General features: G+C 44.5%; 1 protein-coding gene and 3 long non-coding RNA genes across 4 annotated transcripts; 3 read left to right on the forward strand and 1 right to left on the reverse strand.

Moving 5' to 3' along the window:
* Positions 1-396: 396 nt before the first annotated feature.
* LOC130204646 (kinesin heavy chain-like) lies at positions 397-12,129 on the forward strand. The gene is made up of 26 exons (XM_056431513.1): positions 397-674; positions 780-1,041; positions 2,267-2,354; positions 2,667-2,740; positions 4,370-4,474; positions 5,095-5,143; positions 5,224-5,279; positions 5,423-5,510; positions 5,885-6,009; positions 6,084-6,188; positions 6,260-6,408; positions 6,480-6,628; positions 7,360-7,541; positions 7,711-7,779; positions 8,102-8,308; positions 9,184-9,534; positions 9,699-9,816; positions 9,944-10,014; positions 10,089-10,198; positions 10,355-10,456; positions 10,529-10,589; positions 10,775-10,846; positions 10,928-11,032; positions 11,104-11,320; positions 11,397-11,476; positions 11,547-12,129. Exons 2-25 carry the CDS (start codon positions 916-918, stop codon positions 11,474-11,476), a joined length of 2,859 nt encoding a protein of 952 aa, XP_056287488.1. The 5' UTR covers positions 397-674; positions 780-915; the 3' UTR covers positions 11,547-12,129.
* Positions 12,130-12,495: 366 nt separating this feature from the next.
* LOC130204467 (uncharacterized) lies at positions 12,496-14,793 on the forward strand. The gene is made up of 2 exons (XR_008833667.1): positions 12,496-12,596; positions 14,462-14,793. It is a non-coding gene; the product is annotated as an uncharacterized LOC130204467 (long non-coding RNA).
* Positions 14,794-17,837: 3,044 nt separating this feature from the next.
* On the forward strand, positions 17,838-18,497 carry LOC130204762 (uncharacterized). Its single transcript, XR_008833785.1, has 3 exons — positions 17,838-18,121; positions 18,308-18,374; positions 18,483-18,497. It is a non-coding gene; the product is annotated as an uncharacterized LOC130204762 (long non-coding RNA).
* A 265-nt stretch (positions 18,498-18,762) lies between these two features.
* LOC130204574 (uncharacterized) lies at positions 18,763-20,267 on the reverse strand. Its single transcript, XR_008833711.1, has 4 exons — positions 19,707-20,267; positions 19,581-19,595; positions 18,962-19,033; positions 18,763-18,876 (listed from the first exon to the last, which is right to left on the reverse strand). It is a non-coding gene; the product is annotated as an uncharacterized LOC130204574 (long non-coding RNA).
* Positions 20,268-22,290: the final 2,023 nt, after the last annotated feature.

A 22,290-nucleotide genomic window follows, 5' to 3' on the forward strand; every position in this document is an offset into this window, starting at 1 on the left:
ACTTGACAAAGAGTCTCCTGATGATATGCATATTAATATTCTCACTATTAATAGTTTGTGCACCCGTTGAAAAGCGTCAATATTGTATAAACAATATTGTTTATGTAATCGTATCTCTGTTTGTAGGTTTGTTTTGAGACATCTGCCTCTCTGGCTAACTGGCACATTTACAGAAATGATATTATTAATGTTAAAAACATAAATAATAACTTAAGAAATAAATCGTAGTTTAACTATATCCACTCCTATATGAATATATATTTAGAGATTAATTAAGAGTGCAGTTTATTGTGTGCGTGTGCACACCAGCAACGCGGTGGTGGTGCTGATGATGCAGGGCACGTGCGCGCGCCGCGGCAGCGCGCTTTTATTGCAAGTCAGGACGTTGCGGCTGTCTCTGCGCATCCTCCGCGGGCTCTCCCTCTGCACACCCTGGGACTCGGTTCCCCTCGACGCCGACACGCGCACACACACTCGTCGGTCCGCTCCCTGCACCACTCGTGTCGGTCTCTCGGAGGCCCGCACGCCCACGGCTGAGCCTCCTGCGCGGGACGCAGCGCTACGGGTGATCCGGTTCGGCCATGGCGCAGCCGAGGGAACCAGGACGGATACGGCTCGGATGAAGGACGCGCTTCGCATCGGATAAACCCGGGAGCTCCATCGGCTTCCTCTCGGTGAGGAAACCAGGAGGCCACACGGGTCTTATTTGTATTTGTTTGTTCCCCCCCCCCCCTGGGAGAACCTGTATCTTCCAATAACGACGTGATTCTCTGTTTCAGTGAATTCTAAACTCGGCCCCCCGGGACGCCGCCGGTCCCCGCGCCTCACTTTGGGCAACACCCTGCCCAGAATAGCCCGCTGTGTGCCCCCGCAGTATAATCCGGAGGGGCGGTGTAAACAGCGCCAGCAGCAGCCATGATGGATGCGTCGGAGTGCGGCGTGAGGGTGATGTGCCGCTTCAGGCCCCTGAACCAGGCCGAGATCAACCGGGGGGACAAATACATCCCCAAATTCAAAGAGGACGACACGGTGATCATAACGGCAAGTCTGCGTGATGTGACGTCGGTGTGTCGTCATGTGTGCACACGCACACACACACACACACACACACACACACACACACTGCAGTGTTTTAGGGGAGCAAAGTCACCTGGAGCTCTGCAGGCAGAGTGGGGATGCCAAATGCGCCACCGGCCCGTCGTCCTCCAGGAGATGATGCTCTGTGACTCCATCTATTTTAATCTCATGATCTTAACTTTTAAGCTGCATCTAAATGTTTCTTTCATTCAATAACAACAAACTAAATACTGTAATAATCCAAAGGTATGACAGCATGGCATACCTTTGGATTATATATGAATATATCACATATATATATATATATATATATTCATAAACAATCTACCTGTAAAATATTGTAATAGTATAACAGATACGAGCCTAACATAAACAAATGTTTACATGTCTCAATCTGACATTTACGACTCGAGAAAATACTTTTTTATATTTATAAAATACCCAAAAATAGTTAACAGATGACAAAGGATTAAAAAAAGGCAGTTTATTTTTTATTTCAGAGAGCCAATCAGGACAGAGCTCGTCTGTGACGAGGAAAAGGGATGAAAATGCAACTTTAAGTCCTTTATGGTGTCACTTGAAACCTTTAATTCATATATTGATCCGGACAGATTTGCTGCAGAAGAATATTGATTTCTTCACCGCAGGTCAGAGGTCAAAGTTCATCCTCACACTGACTCACAGCGTCGGTTTTAAAGCATCTATCGGGCCTGATGTTTGTTTTCTACCCCCTGGAGGCCCTGGTGGGTGGAGCTTACAGACAGACAGGCAGACAGACAGGCAGACAGACAGACAGACAGGCAGACAGACATGCAGACAGGCAGACAGACAGGCAGACAGACAGGCGGGTTTCTGCAGTTTGATTGACATGCAGACGGTTTTATGACGCAACAGAATTAATAATGCAGGACGTGCAGGGCTGCTGGGTTCACTTCCTGTCTGTCTGCCTGTCTGTCTGTTTAATAGTAATTATCTGGTTGAATAAAACAGGCACCGCTCTTTAATAAATCATTATAAAAATCACTAAAATAATCACTGAAATCTCTCCTGAAGGCAGCCGGTTAAAATCTGTCGTATATTATCGAGTCCTTAAACTTTCTTTAATGTTTTTGCTTTATATTTCTAAGATAAACACATTGAGTTCACGTGTCTGTTCGTTGTGTGATGCCGTGTCCCTCGCTGTGAACAGAGCAAACCGTACGTGTTCGACCGCGTGCTGCCGCCCAACACGTCCCAGGGACAGGTCTACGACCAGTGTGCCAAGCAGATCGTCAAAGGTACACACACACACACACACACACACACCTGACATCTGTGACGAGGTCTGCATGTTACTATTTTACACAACAGTAAAGAGACATTACCGTTACCCTCGTTTACCTTCTTGTTTTCTTTAGCGTTGCTGTCTGAGTAAAGTTCTGATGCTGTGACTCAGTTAGCAGCAGCCGTGTCAGGCGTGTATTCACACACGTGTGTTAGGCGTGTATTCACACACGTGTGTTAGGCGTGTATTAACACACGTGTGTTAGGCGTGTATTCACACACGTGCTGCAGGTGTTCTTCATGCCTGTGTTTTCACGTCGCTCCAGATGTGCTGGGCGGTTACAACGGAACCATCTTCGCCTACGGACAGACGTCCTCCGGGAAGACGCACACCATGGAGGTGAGTCCTCTCCAGTTCTCTCCAGTTCTCTCTATATCTCTCCAGTCCTCTTGAGTCCTCTCTATATCTCTCCAGTCCTCTTGAGTCCTCTCCAGTCCTCTTGAGTCCTTTCTATATCTCTCCAGTCCTCTCGAGTCCTCTCGAGTCCTCTCGAGTCCTCTCCAGTCCTCTTGAGTCCTCTTCAGTCCTCTCCATACCTCTTCAGTCCTCTTGAGTCCCCTCTAGTCCTCTTCAGTCCTCTCCAGTCCTGTCGAGTCCTCTCTAGTCCTCTTGAGTCTTCTCTAGTCCTCTTGAGTCCTCTCGAGTCCTCTCTAGTCCTCTTGAGTCCTCTCTAGTCCTCTCGAGTCCTCTCAAGTCCTCTTCAGTCCTCTCGAGTCCTCTCAAGTCCTCTTCAGTCCTCTTGAGTCCTCTTGAGTCCTCTTCAGTCCTCTCCATACCTCTTCAGTCCTCTTGAGTCCCCTCTAGTCCTCTTCAGTCCTCTCTAGTCCTCTTGAGTCCTCTCTAGTCCTCTTCAGTCCTCTCTAGTCCTCTCGAGTCCTCTCTAGTCCTCTTCAGTCCTCTCTAGTCCTCTCGAGTCCTCTCTAGTCCTCTTCAGTCCTCTCTAGTCCTCTCGAGTCCTCTCAAGTCCTCTTGAGTCCTCTCGAGTCCTCTCAAGTCCTCTTCAGTCCTCTTGAGTCCTCTTGAGTCCTCTTCAGTCCTCTCCATACCTCTTCAGTCCTCTTGAGTCCCCTCTAGTCCTCTTCAGTCCTCTCTAGTCCTCTTGAGTCCTCTCTAGTCCTCTTGAGTCCTCTCTAGTCCTCTCGAGTCCTCTTCAGTCCTCTTGAGTCCTCTCGAGTCCTCTCAAGTCCTCTTCAGTCCTCTTGAGTCCTCTTCAGTCCTCTCCATACCTCTTCAGTCCTCTTGAGTCCCCTCTAGTCCTCTTCAGTCCTCTCTAGTCCTCTTCAGTCCTCTCTAGTCCTCTCCAGTTCTCTCGAGTCCTCTTGAGACCTCTCCAGTCCTCTCCAGTCCTCTCTAGTCCTCTTCAGTCCTCTCCAGTTCTCTCGAGTCCTCTTGAGACCTCTTCAGTCCTCTCCATACCTCTTCAGTCCTCTTGAGTCCTCTCTAGTCCTCTTCAGTCCTATCCAGTCCTCTTGAGTCCTCTTGAGTCCTCTTCAGTCCTCTTCAGTCCTCTCCATACCTCTTCAGTCCTCTCCATACCTCTTCAGTCCTCTTGAGTCCTCTCAAGTCCTCTTCAGTCCTCTTGAGTCCTCTTCAGTCCTCTTGAGTCCTCATGAGTCCTCTTCAGTCCTCTCCATACCTCTTCAGTCCTCTTGAGTCCCCTCTAGTCCTCTTGAGACCTCTCCAGTCCTCTTGAGACCTTTCCAGTCCTCTCGAGTCCTCTTCAGTCCTCTCCAGTTCTCTCGAGTCCTCTTGAGACCTCTCCAGTCCTCTTCAGTCCTCTTCAGTCCTCTCCAGTTCTCTCGAGTCCTCTTGAGTCCATGCCAGCGGTTCCTCTGTGTCTTCATAGACAGTCGATCCAGTGGAATAAACACTGGAAGTGACCTTCGTGTTATTTATATGTTATTCTTTTGTGTATTTATTTCTAGCAGAAGTATTCATAACGTGAATCTGCTTTCTTTCTGCGCTCAGGGCAAACTGCACGACCACCAGCTGATGGGGATCATCCCTCGCATCGCCCAGGACATCTTTGACCACATCTACTCCATGGACGAGAACCTGGAGTTTCACATCAAGGTGAAATATATAGAATTAAAACATGTATCACATGTGAAGCTGAAGAGGGATGAAGGAAATGATGCTGCATGCTTAAATATATACATTATTATTATTATCTTTATTTAAATGGGACCATGTACAGTTGATACACACTATTAAAATTAAGTAATAAAAAACATTAAAAGTAAGTAATACATACTATTACAATTAAGTAATATAAAACATTCAATATTAAGTAATAAAAAACATTAAAAGAAAGTAATACATTCTATTAAAAGTAATTAATTAAAACCATTAGAAGTAATTAATTAAAACCATTAAAAGTAAGTAATAATAACCATTAAAGGTAATTAATTAAAACCATTAAAAGTAATTAATTAAAACCATTAAAAGTTACTAATTAAATCCATTAAAATTAAGTAATAATTCAATTCAGTTTATTTGTACAGCCCATTCTCACAAATTACAAATTTGCCTCAGTGCTTTACAATCTGTACATAATAAAACCATTAACATGAAGTAATAAAACCATTAAAAGTATGTAATAGGAGCCATGAACATGTTGCTCAACGACATCCACGAGGAGAAACCGAGTGCAACGATTCAGACGTTTAAAGTTCGGCGTTTCCTCCGTGCAGGTTTCCTATTTTGAAATCTACATGGACAAGATCCGAGACCTGCTGGACGGTGAGTGGGCGGGGCCTCCGGCACGTTGACAGTGACCTGTGTGCATCATTTCATGATAATCCTCTTTGTTCCGCGTGAAGTGTCGAAGACGAACCTCGCCGTGCACGAGGACAAGAACAGAGTTCCCTACGTGAAGGTGTGTGGAGCGGCTTCCTGTTTGCTGTGTTCAGGGTGAATCCTCATGTGCTCACTGGCTGCTGGAGAGCTGCACCTCAACCGTAGTGCTCTAACTCCACCTGAACGCCTGGCTATCGGTCAACGCTCCTCTTTCCTCGTCAGGGTTGTACAGAGCGCTTCGTGTCCAGTCCGGAGGAGGTCATGGACGTCATCGACGAGGGCAAAAACAATCGGCACGTGGCAGTGACCAGTACGTCTCTTCATATGTGTATTTTAATATCAACCAAAAAATGTCTTTCCCCCAATTCATTGAATCATATTTCATGTAAAAAGCTCCTGTGTGAACGAAGCATTGCCCTCTAGTGGCGAGGGTGCAGAATGCAGCCATGTGAATACGTGAAAACTCCAAACGGGCCAATCCAGAGCGTCATTGTTTATATTTCACGTAAAAAGAAGCGTCGCCCTCTAGTGGCGAGGGTGCAGAATGCAGCCATGTGAATGCGTGAAAACCCCAAACGAGTAATGTCGAAGTTGCGGTATGTTTCTGGAGTATAAAGTAGAAGTATAGAGTATTCTCGAAGTACCTCCACAGTTACTTACTGAACTTGCATCTCTTCGTTGCAGACATGAACGAGCACAGCTCTCGCAGCCACAGCATCTTCCTCATCAACATCAAGCAGGAGAACATGGAGACGGAGAAGAAGCTGTCGGGGAAGCTGTACCTGGTGGACCTGGCGGGCAGCGAGAAGGTGACCCGGCGCCGAGTCCTGCAGGACCCGGGTCCCCCCTGGACCCCCGGCGTCTAATCTGAGTGTCTGAACAGGTCAGCAAGACGGGAGCCGAGGGCGCCGTGCTGGACGAGGCCAAGAACATCAACAAGTCTCTGTCGGCGCTGGGCAACGTCATCTCGGCGCTCGCCGAGGCAACGGTGGGTCGCCGGCAGCAGGCCACGCCTCCTCCTGACGAGCGTGAAATAAAATGCCCTTTTGCCCTTTTCAGAAATCCCACGTGCCCTACAGGGACAGCAAGATGACCCGCATCCTGCAGGACTCTCTGGGGGGGAACTGCCGCACCACCATCATCATCTGCTGCTCGCCGTCCGTCTACAACGAGTCCGAGACCAAGTCCACGCTCATGTTCGGACAGAGGTAGCCGCGGCTCATCAGCGTATAATAAAACCAGTCGGAACTCATCCGTTAACTCTCATCATGAACTCCAGAGCCAAGACCATCAAGAACACGGTGTCCGTGAACCTGGAGCTGACGGCCGAGGAGTGGAAGAAGAAGTACGAGAAGCAGAAGGACAAGAACAAGAGCCTGAAGAGCATCGTCCAGAGGCTGGAGGCGGAGCTTAACCGCTGGAGGAACGGTGAGAGGCTGCTGTGAAGCTTCATTATTCTCCTTTAAGAGTTGACCACTGTCCATTTAAAACTCTTGAAGATATTTAAATGTGTGGATACTCCTGCAGACGTGTAGTGGATTAAAACAGTCACATGACCTTTGAAGGGCTTCACACCTTCCTCCTCTTCATCTCTTCTGTGTCTCTTACTCGCCCTTTTTTCATCACCTCTGTTGCATGGTAACCGCTCTCCCTCCTCCTCTTTGCTTTATTGTCTCTCTCTCTCTCTCCCCCTCCTCCTCCTCTCTCTCTCTCTCTCCCCGTTGCATTTTTAAATTCTTTTAATTCCCATGACGGTAACACTCTCCCTCCGTAGCAACAAATCAGATGCAGCTTCTAAAGCCGACGCCGCTGACACACACACACACACACACACAAACACACACACACACTAAAACACACACACACACATTATGCGGATGCAGTGTGTCTGTCATGACTCAGCCGCTGGCTCCATGCCGAGCCTTTGAAACGAAGCAGCTCTCCTCTTCCTCTTCCTCTTCCTCCTCCTCCTCCTCCTCTCCATCTTCTCCTCCTCCTCCTCTCCATCTTCTCCTCTGACTTCCATCTCAATAACTCCGTCTCTCAGGTCTTTCCCCAGCTGGGGTGATAGATATATAACACATTGTAATAAGTGCACTGTGTGAATGAGGCCGTTTCCTGCTCTCCATCCCATAATAACCCCAGTGTGTGTGTTTCAGGGGAGGAGGTGCCCGAGGAGGAGCAGCTGAGCTCCAAGGAGCAGAAGAGCGCGGAGCCGTGCGACAACACGCCCGTCATCGACAACCTGGCGCCGCCCGGAGGAGGCGTGGCCGTGTCGGGCGGCGAGCGCGGCCGATACGAGGAGGACATCAGCAACCTGTACAAGCAGCTGGACGACAAGGTCCTCTCCTCCTCCTCCTCCTCCTCCCCCTGTTCTACCCTTCTCTCTCCATCCCACTTCTTCTCCTACTTTTTCTCCTTCTTCTCGTTCTTGTTCTTGTTCTTAATTTTCTTCTTCTTGTTCTTCTCCTTCTCCTTCATGTGTCTTCTTCCTCCTCTTCCTCCTCCAGGACGATGAGATCAACCAACACAGTCAGCTGGCTGAGAAACTCAAGGATCAGATGATGGACCAGGAGGAGGTCTGCCAGATGAAACTGACATGATGTGTCTAATAAACTATAAACTATTTATATATATATATATATTATATATATATATATATATATATATATATATATATATATATATATATTAAATATAGATATGTATAAGTATATATATATATATTTATATATAAATATATACATATAAATATATATTTATTTATATATATATATCTATAAATATATATATATATTCATATACATATTCATATATATATATATGTATATATTTATATTCATATATATATAAATATATTTATATATATTTATGTGTGCATGTCATCCTGTCTGTCTTTAGCTGCTGGCGTCGACGCGACGCGACTACGAGAAGATCCAGGAGGAGCTGTGCCGGCTGCAGGCGGAGAACGAGCTGGCCAAGGAGGAGGTGAAGGAGGTGCTGCAGGCCCTGGAGGAGCTGGCCGTCAACTACGACCAGAAGAGCCAGGAGGTGGAGGAGCGGGACCAGAGCAGCCTGCAGCTGGTGGAGGAGCTGCAGCACAAGACGGTGACCGGATGCTCCAAGATATTTAACAAACACTGAAACATAAAGTACTCCGGAAAATATGGTTCATCAGCTAGTTTAATATTTATATTTACATTTAAACTATTTGGGATATAATTTATTCTTTTTATATATTCTTATTGTAATAAATATTAATTATTTAAATCACTTCTATTGCTTAGGGTTAGGGTTAGGGTGTCTTATATTTAAAGCTTTATATTTAGTGTCTTATATTTAAAGCTGTATATTTAGTGTCTTATATTTAAAGCTGTATATTTAGTGTATTATATTTAAAGCTTTATATTTAGTGTCTTATATTTAAAGCTGTATATTTAGTGTCCTATACTTAAAGCTGTATATTAAGTGCACTATATTTAAAGCTTTATATTTAGTGTCCTATATTTAAAGCTGTATATTAAGTGCACTATATTTATAGCTTTATATTTAGTGTCTTATATTTAAAGCTTTATATTTAGTGTATTATATTTAAAGCTTTATATTTAGTGTCTTATATTTAAAGCTGTATATTTAGTGTCCTATACTTAAAGTTGTATATTAAGTGCACTATATTTAAAGCTTTATATTTAGTGTCATATATTTAAAGCTGTATATTAAGTGCACTATATTTAAAGCTGTATATTTAGTGGCTTATACTTAAAGCTGTATATTTAGTGTCTTATATTTAAAGCTGTATATTTAGTGTCCTATACTTAAAGCTGTATATTTAGTGTCTTATATTTAAAGCTGTATATTTAGTGTCCTATACTTAAAGCTGTATATTAAGTGCACTATATTTAAAGCTGTATATTTAGTGTATTCTATTTAAAGCTGTATATTTAGTGTCCTATACTTACAGCTGTATATCGCTCTGTGGCCAGGTGCTGCTGCTGGCCGTGCAGAGGGAGCTCTCTCAGCTGCAGGAGCTGAACGGCCTCCAGAGGAAGAGAGCCGCCGAGGTCCTCAACCTGCTGCTGCGCGACCTCAGCGACATCGGCGCCATCATCGGCGCCAGCGACGCCAAGATGGCGCCGCCCTCCGAGCCCAAGGGCAACGGCTCGGCGGTGGAGGAGGAGTTCACCGTGGCTCGCCTCTACATCAGCCGGATGAGGTCGGAGGTCAAGTCTCTGGTGAACCGCAGCAAGCAGCTGGAGAGCGCACAGGCCGACGCCCACCGCAAGATCCAGGCCAATGAGAAGGAGCTGGCATCCTGCCAGCTTCTCGTTTCCCAGGTAACCACGACCTCGTCACCTCGTCAATGAGCAGAGACATAACATTGAGTGGTTGTTGCACCTTTCAATGAATATGTTATGAATCCCAAACATGATCCCAGAGCTCAGCTCTTCTATCAAGCTGTGGTCAGAGGATGACCCCTGGGTCTTTCTCTCCCCTGCAGCACCAGGCCAAGATCAAGTCTCTGACGGACTACATGCAGAACATGGAGCAGAAGAAGAGGCAGCTGGAGGAGAGTCAGGACGCCCTGACGGAGGAGCTCACCAAGCTGCAGACGCAGGGTCGGTGACACGTTCCTACACCATGTTCTCCACCATGTTCTCCATGTTCCTCCACCATGTTCCTCCACCATGTTCCCTGTTCCTCCACCGGCCTGCTGACCTTTACGTCTCCTTTGTTGTGTCTCAGAGAAGAGACACGAGGTGTCGGAGAAGGAGAAGGAGGACATCAGCAGACCGGATGGAGACGAGGACATCAAGGTAGAAAACAGTCAGATCGTCATCGTTTATCCAGTTAATATACTTGATAGATGACTCTCTGTCTGCTCCTCCAGAACTCTCTGGAGGAGCAGCTGGAGAGCCACAGGGAGGCGCACCAGAAGCAGCTGAACCGCCTCCGAGACGAGATGGAGGACAAGCAGAGGATGCAGGACCAGCTCACAGAGTGAGGACACCGCTTCAGCTGTATCAGTGTAGAACAGAAACGCTCCATTCAGTTGCTCTGGTTTCAACGTATCCTCCCAGACCTTAAAGTAAACCATGTTTGTTTATGTCAAAGTCCCTGAAGGACGTGTCTCGATTCACCGCCTCGTTCTCTCAGTCTGAACCAGGGTCTGCTGCTGGAGCAGGAGAGGCTCATGTCGGACTACGACAAGCTGAAGGCCGAAGAGCAGGAGAAGGACGCAAAGCTCCAGAAGCTCATGTAGGCATCCAGCTGCACTCTATTGATCAGTGTGTGTGTGTGAAAGCTCATGTGTGTGTGTGTTGTGTCCAGACTGCTGACTGATCAGAGCGAGCAGGCCAGAGCGGACCTGAAGGGCCTGGAGGAGACGGTGGTGAGTTCACGCCGTGGAGATCAGAGTGTTGCGTAACCTGCAGGCAAAATGCAAAGATGCATTAAATGTTGCAGCCTTTGTGTTCTCAAACGGTTTCATACGACATGATCAGACAAATTGTGTTGGAATCTGCAAGGTAGTGTCACTAGTAATGTTCTAAACACCCTGCTGTGTCATCCTCTCAGGCCAAAGAGCTGCAGACTCTGCACAACCTGCGCAAACTCTTCGTCCAGGACCTCACCACGCGGGTGAAGAAGGTGCGCCGCCTCCCCGCCGTGTTCGCTGTCATTAATCTGACACGCAGGATAAATAAATCATGAAGCGTTTCTTTCCCCCAGAGTGCGGAGCTGGACTGCGAGGAGGGGCTGGGTAACGTGGCTCAGAAACAGAAGATCTCCTTCCTGGAGAACAACCTGGAGCAGCTCACCAAGGTCCACAAGCAGGTAACGGAATCAAGGGACCACGGGTCAAAGGTCGTTCCGGTATTCCCCTCAAACGACTTCCTGCTCCTCAGCTGGTCCGAGACAACGCAGACCTGCGCTGCGAGCTGCCCAAGCTGGAGAAGCGCCTGCGGGCGACGGCCGAGCGGGTCAAAGCGCTGGAGAACGCCCTGAAGGAGGCCAAGGAGAACGCCATGAGGGACCGCAAGCGCTACCAGCAGGAAGTGGACCGCATCAAAGAGGCCGTCCGGGCCAAGAACATGGCGAGGAGGGGCTTCTCCGCACAGATCGGTGAGCTGGAGGTCACGGGGCACGACTCGGAGAGGAGGGGGAACATTTAACTGAATGTATTGTCTTTGTGCCTCAGCAAAGCCCATCAGACCTGGCCACCATCCACTGTCATCCCCCATCAGCATCAGAGGGGGCGGAGTCTACGCCCACCACTGAGTGAGTCACAAGTTACTGTAGCGACACATTTAGACGAGTTCCTGAATCTAAAATCTGTTTCTTCCTGCAGACCATAAAACCCTGAAGCATGCCCATCCTGGAACACAAGCCCCGCCCCTTGGGTGGCCATCACCACAGACTGCTCAGAACATCCATAATGTGTATATACTATATGGTGAAAACATATTTAATTTGCATCCCTCATTTAGAAAATGTCCCTGAATTCATATTGTTGCATAATTACAATCTAGAAGAGGCCTGAAGGACAGAAAAGCTCACGTCATCTCAACCAGCATTCAGATCGGGGATCAGATGGATTGAGATCTTCTCATTTGCCTCCCAACTATGAAAAACACTAAGTATGTCACTGTAGGCCCCAAATATATTCTTAACTGCAGGGCCACTGACCAGCCAATCAGCTGTCCCCACAGAAGACCCAAAGCTCCTTATCGGCCAATCGGAGAGCTTCAAAACCAATCAATCCCTCCAATCTGCCACACCTTGTGCCTTTAGACACTCCTGAACCCCTAAATTGAAGCTGGCTCCACTTGTGTTTTGGTTGTGGAGGCTCCAGAATGAACTGCTGACCCCAGGCCAGCTGTAAAAATGCTTAAATGTTTTAGTTTGCATCAATAAATCTATTTCACATTCAATTCGTGTTTCTTTTTCCCCCCCCCAAAAAAGAGCAATGAGCTTTCAGACGTCATGGTATAATCTTTATTCCTATACATACATACATATATATATATGTATATACATATACATATATATATATATACATATACATATATATATATATATATATACAATTATATGGATTACAATGTTTTTAGGACATTCTCACTCTGAAATCTAATAATGTTCATTATAGCACTCTATATATATATATATATATATATATATAACAACACTTCCTACAACCAAAGTAAATTATAAATCCATAGTTTTACTTCAATAAACACAGCAACACATGGCTTCACTTCCCCCTCCCGCTGCCTCCAGTTGGTATCTCCCGGACCTATAAGGTGGTGGTCATGGATCTTGGGAACTATTTTGCCAGATCACCCTGAGAAGAGGAGGCAGGTTCCAGAGATCCCTGGGAGGAAGAGACCAGTAACAGGTAGGTTGTTGCAATACATACACACGCACCACACACTCACTCACTGCATGTCTGCAGCCACATGGCTATGTTTTACGCAGTCACAATGGGACACTCCCTGCATGTTCTGGCTGTTAGCAGGAGGATCAATGGACCACTTTGTGTTGGTGTAGCCATGTGCTCAGACACTCTACAACAGGGGTGGGCAAACTTTTTGACTCGCGGGCCACATTCGGTTCTAAAATGTGACAGAGGGGCCGGGCCAGGAGCATTTGGACACGCAATGTAATTTTTTAAACCTGGAGATTGCGTGTTTTTTATACATTTCAATTTAAGGTGCAAAGTTAAAGTAATCAACATTTACTGGAAAGAGATCAATGGAATCACTTTCAACATTCAAAACAAATTACCCAACGAAATACTCAAGCTCAATAATTTCTAATTGTTTTAAACCCCGCAAAATAATGGACGGATTGTCCTGAGAGATAGACTGTATTAAATATCCTGCCTGCAGCAGAAACTAGAAAGGGGTCTTTAAAGTGAGGGCGATGTGCGGCGTCATCTGGTCAGCATGTGTATGAACCCGTCACAAACAGACTGACAGCGCTTTACTCGAGAAAATATGACCCTAAAGCTGACAATTGAAGTTCAATTTTTTTAAATTATTCATATCTCTTCTGAAAACACACCTTTACTCATGTGGACCAACTGTTTTGGTGTTTGAAATTGGTTTACCAAAGGTCATAGGTTCACAAAAGCAGTGTAATATCTGAATACAATGCTAGATACATGTACTTGCACCTGTCCATCCTGGAGAGGGATCCTCCTCTGTTCTCTCCTGAAGGGTTCTTCCCTTTTCCCCCCTGAAGGGTTATTTGGGAGTTGTTCCTGATTCGATGTGAGGTCAAAGGTCAGGGATGTCTATGTGTACAGATTGTAAAGCACTCCGAGACAAATTTGTAATTTGTGAAATTGGGCTCTACAAATAAACTGAATTAAATAAATGAGGAAAACCACATTTTGTATTACCGTTTTGAGTAAAAATGATGCGTCTGTCACACATTCACCAAAATTATAAAGATGGGACTGAGAAATGACTTCATATTGCAGATAAAGTTTCATGGGGTGTGTGCAAATAAAAAATGACCATTACATTTATTTATTTTTATAAATATGTATTGTACATAAAATTAAAAAAATTCTACATTATATACATGTTGAGAAATAGAAAACAGAACACAACTATTGACTATTTACAATATAGCTTCACTATAATAACATCATGTCATCGTGTCACGAGAGCTCTCTGCTGGCCGGGCAGGTGGAGCTGCAGGCTGCGCTGCAGGCGCTGGTGAATCCTCTCTGTAAAATACAAGACTAGTCAGCACCGCGCGCACGTTACGGACACCGTGACGGACACCGTGACACGTAACGTGTAGTAAAGACTCTTACCCGGTCCAGGTGGACCTCTTCTGGCTGCGTGTTCCTCCTCGTGGCTCCGCAGCCCCTCCAGGCTCCGCGCTGCTCGCCAAAATCACTGCGGCTGTTTCTAAATGAGTCTCACCTGTGTGGTGGGAGGTCCTTTGTGATTTACTGAGTGTTCATTGGTTGGTATTTTTCGAGAAATTTTGACAGACAAACGGATTGACAAATCACGGTGAAGGGTTTCGTGTGACGAGTTCTTTCCGCGCCAACGCACACCGGAAGTAAATAAAGTCGCGATTTGGACAAGTTCGGCGGGCCGGATTAAAAAGCCTAACGGGCCGGATGTGGCCCGCGGGCCGTAGTTTGCCCATGTCTGCTCTACAACATACATCCATACACGTGTGTGAGAGGTGGGGTTCCTTTACCCCACCTCCACCTCTCACACACCATCTCTATTCCAGGTCCCTGGACGGTGTGCAGCTGTTGGTCTGTAACTCGCCAATGGACATCGAGCTGACCCCCAACCGTCACGGCCGCGCGGCCCAGGTACCGCTACCTGCTGGCCTCGGCCGCGGACACCTTCTTCTTCACGCTCTTCCAGTTCCTCCCCACGGCGCTCACCGACGCCGTGATGACCTTCAGCTCCGTGTCCGCCACGCTGTACGCCGGGGAGGTTGCGCAATAACGCGTTCGGTGTTTTCTGTCCCTTTTGTATGAGTGCGCGTTTGTTCCGGTGACCGTAAGAGTTGTTTTACACTGTTGTTCTCTCCTGTAATAAATGTGTTTACGTTCATCACGATTGATATATTGAGTTTATTTCTCATTTTATTATTAAACGGATGAACATGAAGACATGCTGATTAAAACTAGTGTTTGTTGTTGTTTGTTCAAACATTTAAAAACAGCAAAACTGAAAAGAAAATCTATGAGCCGTGAAGACAAGAGTCTTTGAAAAGGAAGAAACCGCAGTACAACAAGTCGACCTCATTAAATTACCTTATTATATGATCTCATATGACCTCATTATATGGCCTCAAATGACCTCATATGGCCTCAATATATGACCTTATATAACCTAATTATATGATCTCATTATCTGTGCTCAGGATCTGACCTCAGTTCACTTTTCACGAAGTGATGGGTTTTAGGACAACCAGGACAACAAAGACAACGAGGGTTCAAGAGTTCACCCTATCCAGACGAGCAGGCTGTCCAAGACTATCTAAAGAAACTGCTGGAGGCAGAGCAGATGGCGAAGGATGGAGGAACGCACGCTCTGCTGGTGAGATGACTGCATGAAATGGAAACGTAAAGCACCAGTAGGGTGCCAAATATGACCTTTATTTTGACATATTTTGGCTTACTATACTATGACTTTTATTTTGACATATTTTGGCATACTATACTATGACTTTTATTTTGGCATATTTTGGCATACTATACTATGACCTTTATTTTGACATATTTTGGCATACTATACTATGACCTTTATTTTGACATACTATACTATGACCTTTATTTTGACATACTATACTATGACCTTTATTTTGACATATTTTGGCCTATTTTGGCATACTATACTAAGACCTTTATTTTGACATATTATACTATGACTTTTATTTTTGACATATTTTGGCATACTATACTATGACTTTTATTTTGACATATTTCGGCATACTATACTATGACCTTTATTTTTGACATATTTCGGCATACTATACTATGACTTTTATTTTGACATATTTCGGCATACTATACTATGACTTTTATTTTGACATATTTTGGCATACTATACTATGACTTTTATTTTCACATATTTTGGCATACTATACTATGACATTTATATTGACCTGTTTTCACCCCCAGGGGGACATGTAATCCAACGTAGGCAACTCTGTTCTGGCAGGACTATGACGACAACGACGCATCCACGCGGGTCAGCTACCTCTAGTGATCAAAGAAAACAACTGAGCGCGGGCGAGGTGGGAAAGTACTTTGGAGAAGCGAGCGCCGCCATCAACTCGAATGGATGTGGTTCCCCCGGTAACGACTCTCAGAAAACCAAACAACAGACTTCGCATTGCTGCATCGTCTTGCGGCACCCAGAGCACCTTAGTTTTAGTCCTCTAATAACATTGTGTTTGTCGAGATGCAGCTTACACCGCCCGCTAAGAGGAAGAACATGCTGATTCGTCATATTCTGTATCGTAGTTACTGAATCCATAGATTAGAGCGGCTGCATAAAAAAAAAGGATTCCACACGCTGTCATCCAGAGTTATGTTGATAAGGTATGAAAAAAAAAAGTTCAACATCTTGAGCCTTTCACCACACCGTCTCTCTTATTAAAGTCAGGATGATGTCCATTTCCACACCCTTAAAGCTCTTGTGTGTTTCCTGTAGGCTCTAGTGGAGGAGCTACACCATAAAACCCTCGTTGCCATTGAGAAGGCTCTTTAGATTTATTCTGTGTTTTTGTGAATAAACCTCGATATGGTTGCCTTGTCTCGACTTCCATCTTTGCTACACATACTGGAATTTCCCGTCATGTCCTTAAACAGGCAGGAGGTGCTATTATGTAACACTACACACAACAATCAACCCCCCCCTGGCATTTGTTTCATACAGTTGTATATGTGGAATGTAAGTCAGGCCGGAGTCCACCCTCCCAGAGGTCCATCTCTCGACTGAACGATCGAGCTCTGGCCAGTATACTTTCTAAAGTATTTGAACGAATCCTCTTGGATTGGCTTCAAGATTACATCTTAACCACTGATAATCAATTTGGTTTTAAAAGTAAACATAGCACAGACTGAAGGAAGTTGTTACTCAGTACAGGAGACATAACACCACAATATTTATGTGTTTCCTGGATGCATCTAAAGCTTTTGATGGAATTAATCATTCCAAATTGTTTGTCAAATTTCAAGAGCGAGGGGTGCCACCATATTTGATTAGGATTTTGCACGTCAAACGGGGTAAGAGTGTATCTGCACCCTTCCGAGTGACAAATGGTGTCCGACAAGGTGGAATACTGTCCCCTGCACTGTTTAATCTCTATATGGATGACCTCTCTAAGGAGTTAAAAAAGTGTAAGACAGGATGTATGGTGGGAGAAAGTCTCATTAATCATCTACGGCGCTGACGACTTGGTGGTCCTGTCACCTTATAGTAATTGCTCAGAGTGTGCTCAAGGTATGGGGTGCACTATGATATCGAGTTCAACTCCAAAAAGAGTGTTATCATGATATCAAAAACCAGGGAGGATCAGAAGCTACATTTTCCTTCATTGTTTTTGGGAGACCAGGAGCTAAATGTGGTTCAGAAATACAGGTATTTGGTCTCAGTGATGACGACGTGCAGCAAACTATGCACAAGCCAACATGCAAATGTCACATGTGTACAGAAGATGTTAAAACTGCTCTGCATACAGCCCACCTGTGGTGCAGTTATAGGAAAGGGAAAATGATGATGCCTTCAGGATCCTGCTCAAGCGCAAGTCAGAATGTTCCCACTTTTCATGCTGTTTTGAGGAATTTTATGTATAAATTTAAATGTCGACTAAGTGTCTCAGAAAATGTAGTTATAAAAGCCTTGGCTGACCCAGCACTGAGTGATACCAGGTATTCATCATGTTTCTGGAACAAATGTTTGTATGTTTTTTAATCCCGAGTGATTTTTTGGCTGCAATGGTGTCCTCGTATTGTATTTTATATATTGTTGTTGTGTTTGTTGTTTTATGGACCCATGAGTCTGGAATAAAGATATATATATATATACCCCTGGTGACTAATTGGACCGAACCAATACCATCTATAGAGGTCAGTTTATCCATCGCAAAATGTACGCTAATATATTTACACGCTTTTACTAAGCCCCAAAATATCCATATTAATATACAGCCACATTTAGACTTCCTATAACTAAAGTAAATTATAAATCCATAGTTTTACTTTAATAAACACAGCAACACATGTCTTCACTTCCCCCTACCGATTCCTTCAGTTGGTATTTCCCAGACCTATAAAGTGGTGGTCATGGACGCTGGGAAGTCATTTGCCAGATCACCCTGGGGAGAGGAGACATGTTCCAGAGATCCCTGGGAGGAAGACACCTGTAACAGGTAAGTTGTTGCAATATACACACACTGTATGTCTGCAGCCACAATCCCTGCATTTTCTGTTTATTAGCAGAAGGCTAATTGCCATTAGCAATGGCCCACTATGTGCGGTTGTGTCGAGACTCCGCTGCAACTACTGTCTATATTTCCAAGGTGTTTTAAAAAATAAAACTTTATTTGTGTCTGCAGGATCTAAAGAGTGGGAGTGCGTTGTTACATTCAACCCCATGTATTAATTTACACTTCCCTGGACCAGGTAAGTTGTTGCAATATGTAGTCACAATTCCTAAAGTGGAGCTGTTACAGGCACAAGTCTGCTGTATATCTTTCCCTGTGTGTTTTACTAACACTATTTATTTTCTAGGTACCTGGATCACAGATGTCCAAGTAATTTGTAGGATCTAAATGGATAGTGAATAAAGTTGTAGCTGTTTTTTTGGCAGGTGAGAGACTAGGAGTTTACTTATAGAAATCTTGTTCCATAACAAGGTTGAATGTAACTGTCATGCCCTTTGTGTATGTTTTTGCTGGTGACAGCAAAAACCTAAGTCCAGCTTTTTAAAAAATAAATTTTTATTCTTTGCTTTATTACTAGCTTATTGAGGTGTGTATAAGAGTTGAAATGCATTAAATTGAGACTTGAGTTCAAATGGAACAATGAATTTTATTACATACAAATGAAACATTTCAAAAATATGCATATTTGACAGTGAAGCAGGTATGGCTGTCTGCAATTCCATCAGGATGCTGGTCCCCATCTGTAACAGAAAAAGGACAACGTTTGAGAAAACATGTTTGTTTTTTTAAACTACAAGAATGTTGTTTCCTGTGTGGCAGCCTTACCTTGATGAACTTCACTGGCAGATAGCTTTCCTGGTCTCATGAGGTGGTGGCAGCAGGATCAAACTGGATGACCTGCAACAAATAGAAAACAATTAATGACTAACAAACTTACCATTTGGACATCTAGGTTTTGGGATGCTGAACTTCTTGGAAGCTGTGAACATAACAAAAATGCACTTCAAATTGAATATGAACAAGAGAAATTAAGCAATCATTAATATCTTCAGTGTGTTAGACTGAAATTCATTAGGTTTTCCACTCCACATGCCAAAAACCATGTGTAGGTAACTTGGCCCTCCAAACAGGTATTTTTGTCCATCTCTGTATTTCACTCCAACAGCCTGCATGACATGAAAAGGTTATTTTTATTAGCTTTTGCACATTCATTGTCCACCTTGACTTAATTTAACAAACATTAGTGAGCGTGTTCTTAATATTACTCCAATACAAATTACTCTTTCAGAGGAAAATAATGTTAACTCTTTTCTAGGCTCACAATCACCTGAGAAAAGAGTAACACGTGGGCCTGAGCTACAAAACTGGTTCCCAGGTTGGGTGTGAGACAAATAAGGTTTAGGATTTATTAAAAGGCTCCAGTCAAAGATGGCTGCTGCTCCACCTCCTTGGTCTGCACCTGGGGAGAGAACAAATAAACATGCACCATAACGTTAGTGAGAATATTAGGCATAATATGGAACAAGAAACGTATTGCACATTATGTCATCATTCATCCTGCAGTAGCTACCTTTGTCCCGCGGAGTCTCGACGCACTCCTCCGTCCTCTCACCGCCACGTTGAGTCAGCTCGACGTCCATCGGCGAGTTCCAGACCAACAGCTGCACACCGTCTGTGATCCAGGGACATAGAATATAGATGGTGTGTGAGTGGTGGGGTAAAGGAACTTGTGTATGGATGTATGGTTGGAGAGTGTATGTCTGAGCCCATGGGTACTCCAACGGTAATGCCAAGAATTAGAAAATGCAAGTTTTTTCCCCATGTGGCTGCAGACATAGTGTGTGTGGTGTGTGTGTATTGCAACTACTTATCTGGTTCAGGTGTCTTCCTCCCATGGATCTCTGGAACAGGTCTTCTCTCTCCATGGATATCTGCCAAAATAGTTCCCAAGGTCCGTGACCACCGCTTTATAGGTCTGGGAAATACCAACTGAAGGAATCGGTAGGGGGAAGTGAAGACATGTGTTGCTGTGTTTATTAAAGTAAAACTATGGATTTATAATTTACTTTAGTTATAGGAAGTCTAAATGTGGCTGTAAATTAATATGGATATTTGGGGGGTTAGTAAAAACGTGTAAATATATTAGCGTACATTTTCCGATGGATAAACTGACCTATAGATGGTATTGGTTCGGTCCAATTAGTCACCAGGTGTATATATCTTTATTCCAGACTCATGGGTCCATACAACAACAATATATAAAATACAATACGAGGACACCGGTCTAGCCATTGCAGCCAAAAAATCACTCGGGATTAAAAAACATACAAACATTTGTTCCATTGCTTCCAGAAACAAGACGAATACCTGGTATCACTCAGTGCTGGGTCAGCCAAGGCTTTTATAACTACATTTTCTGAGACACTTAGTCGACATTTAAATTTATACATAAAATTCCTCAAAACAGCATGAAAAGTGGGAACATTCCGGCTCACAAACATCTGACTTGCGCTTGTTCATCTCGGAAGCAGGATTCTGAAGGCATCATTGAAAGCCACATGCATCTTTTTCATTTTCCCTTTACTATAACTGCACCACAGGTGGGCTGTAGACAGAGCAGAGCAGTTTTAACGTCTTCTGTTCACATGTGACATTTACGTGCCAGCATGTTGGCTTGTGCATACAGTTTGCAACACTGCCGCTGCTCATCGTCATCATCACTGAGACCAAATACCTGTATTTCTGAACCACATTTAGCTTCTGATCCTCCCTGGTTTATGATAACACTCTTTTTGGAGTTGAACTCGATATCATAGTGCACCCCATACCTTGAGCGATAGCTGTAAGCCAGCACTATAAGGTGACAGGACCACCAAGTCGTCAGTGTAGATGAGATGATTAATGAGACTTTTTTAACTCCTTAGAGAGGTCATCCATATAGAGATTAAACAGTGCAGGGGACGATATTCCACCTTGTCGGATGCCATTTGTCACTAGGAAGGGTGCAGATACACTCTTACCCCATCTAACTCGCATGGTTTGACGTGCATACCAAAAGTGCAAAATCCTAATCAAATATGGTGGCTCTTGTCATTTGACAAACAATTTGGAATGATTAATTCCATCAAAAGCTTTAGATGCATCCAGGAAACACATACATATTGTGGTGTTATGTCTCCTGTACTTACTAACAACTTCCTTCAGTCTGTGCTATGTTTACTTTTAAAACCAAATTGATTATCAGTGGTTAAGATGTAATCTTGAAGCCTATCTAAGAGGATTCGTTCTAATACTTTAGAAAGTATACTGGCCAGAGCAATTGGTCCATCGTTTAGCCAAAAGCGCTTGCTGCAGTGTCTGAAGGAGACAGGGTTGAATAAAAGAATTTAGGGCACTGAAGTTGACAGGGCTCCCTTCTTAGTTTATTTTCTTTTATTTTCTTTTTGAGGGGATAAAGTGCTAGATATTTCTAGTTCGCAAAGAAAGGCAGTAGGTGGCGGTAATGCACCAGTTTGGATGCCAGCCGCCTAAAAACAAAAAAAAGAAGAAGCCAAAAGCGCTGGTCCGTTCAGTCGGCTCCTGGGTCGAGAGACGGAGCTCTAAACTACTAACGCCCCCGAGCTACCGGGAACCACCAGCAGAGGAAACGACTTAACGGACCCTCGGCCGTCACTCCGGGCGGGTTTGAATGACGTAATCACAAACCTCTGGGAGGGCCGCGTCTGCAGGCCCCCGAGGGGTGACCCGGTTTAGGCTGCTTGAGCTGGGTGGACTCCGGCCTGACTTACATATACAACTGTATGAAAATAGAAACATGAATCAAATACATCTCACATAAAAGCTTTTCTCTGAACATACAAATACCAGGGAGGTGTTGGGGGGTTGATTGTTCTACGACGCAAGAACAGCAAAGAAAGCCGGAATGTGTCAAACGCTCCCGTGACTTCGCCCTGAATCATCCATTCTCCCACAGCGTTGTGTGTGTCGTCAGTGTTACATAATAGACCCTATTTTACAGCACCTGTGACCAGAGTCAGCAAGATGCACCTCCTGCCTGTTTAAGGACATGCCGGGAAATTCCAGTATATGTTTGTATGTGCACCAATAAACTGTATATATATGTATATAGTGTTCCAACCCGGCTCTTAAAGTTG

Source organism: Pseudoliparis swirei, chromosome 14 (genome assembly GCF_029220125.1).
Source record: "Pseudoliparis swirei isolate HS2019 ecotype Mariana Trench chromosome 14, NWPU_hadal_v1, whole genome shotgun sequence".
Classification (NCBI taxonomy): Eukaryota; Metazoa; Chordata; class Actinopteri; order Perciformes; family Liparidae; genus Pseudoliparis; species Pseudoliparis swirei.

Excerpts from the sequence above, each read along its gene's own strand:
- LOC130204646 (XM_056431513.1), top strand. The coding sequence starts at position 916 with ATGATGGATGCGTCGGAGTGCGGCGTGAGGGTGATGTGCCGCTTCAGG. Across the intron at positions 10,015-10,088 it reads ATGGAGACGAGGACATCAAG|AACTCTCTGGAGGAGCAGCT; the intron begins GTAGAAAACAGT and ends CTGCTCCTCCAG. Across the intron at positions 10,199-10,354 it reads ATGCAGGACCAGCTCACAGA|TCTGAACCAGGGTCTGCTGC; the intron begins GTGAGGACACCG and ends TCGTTCTCTCAG.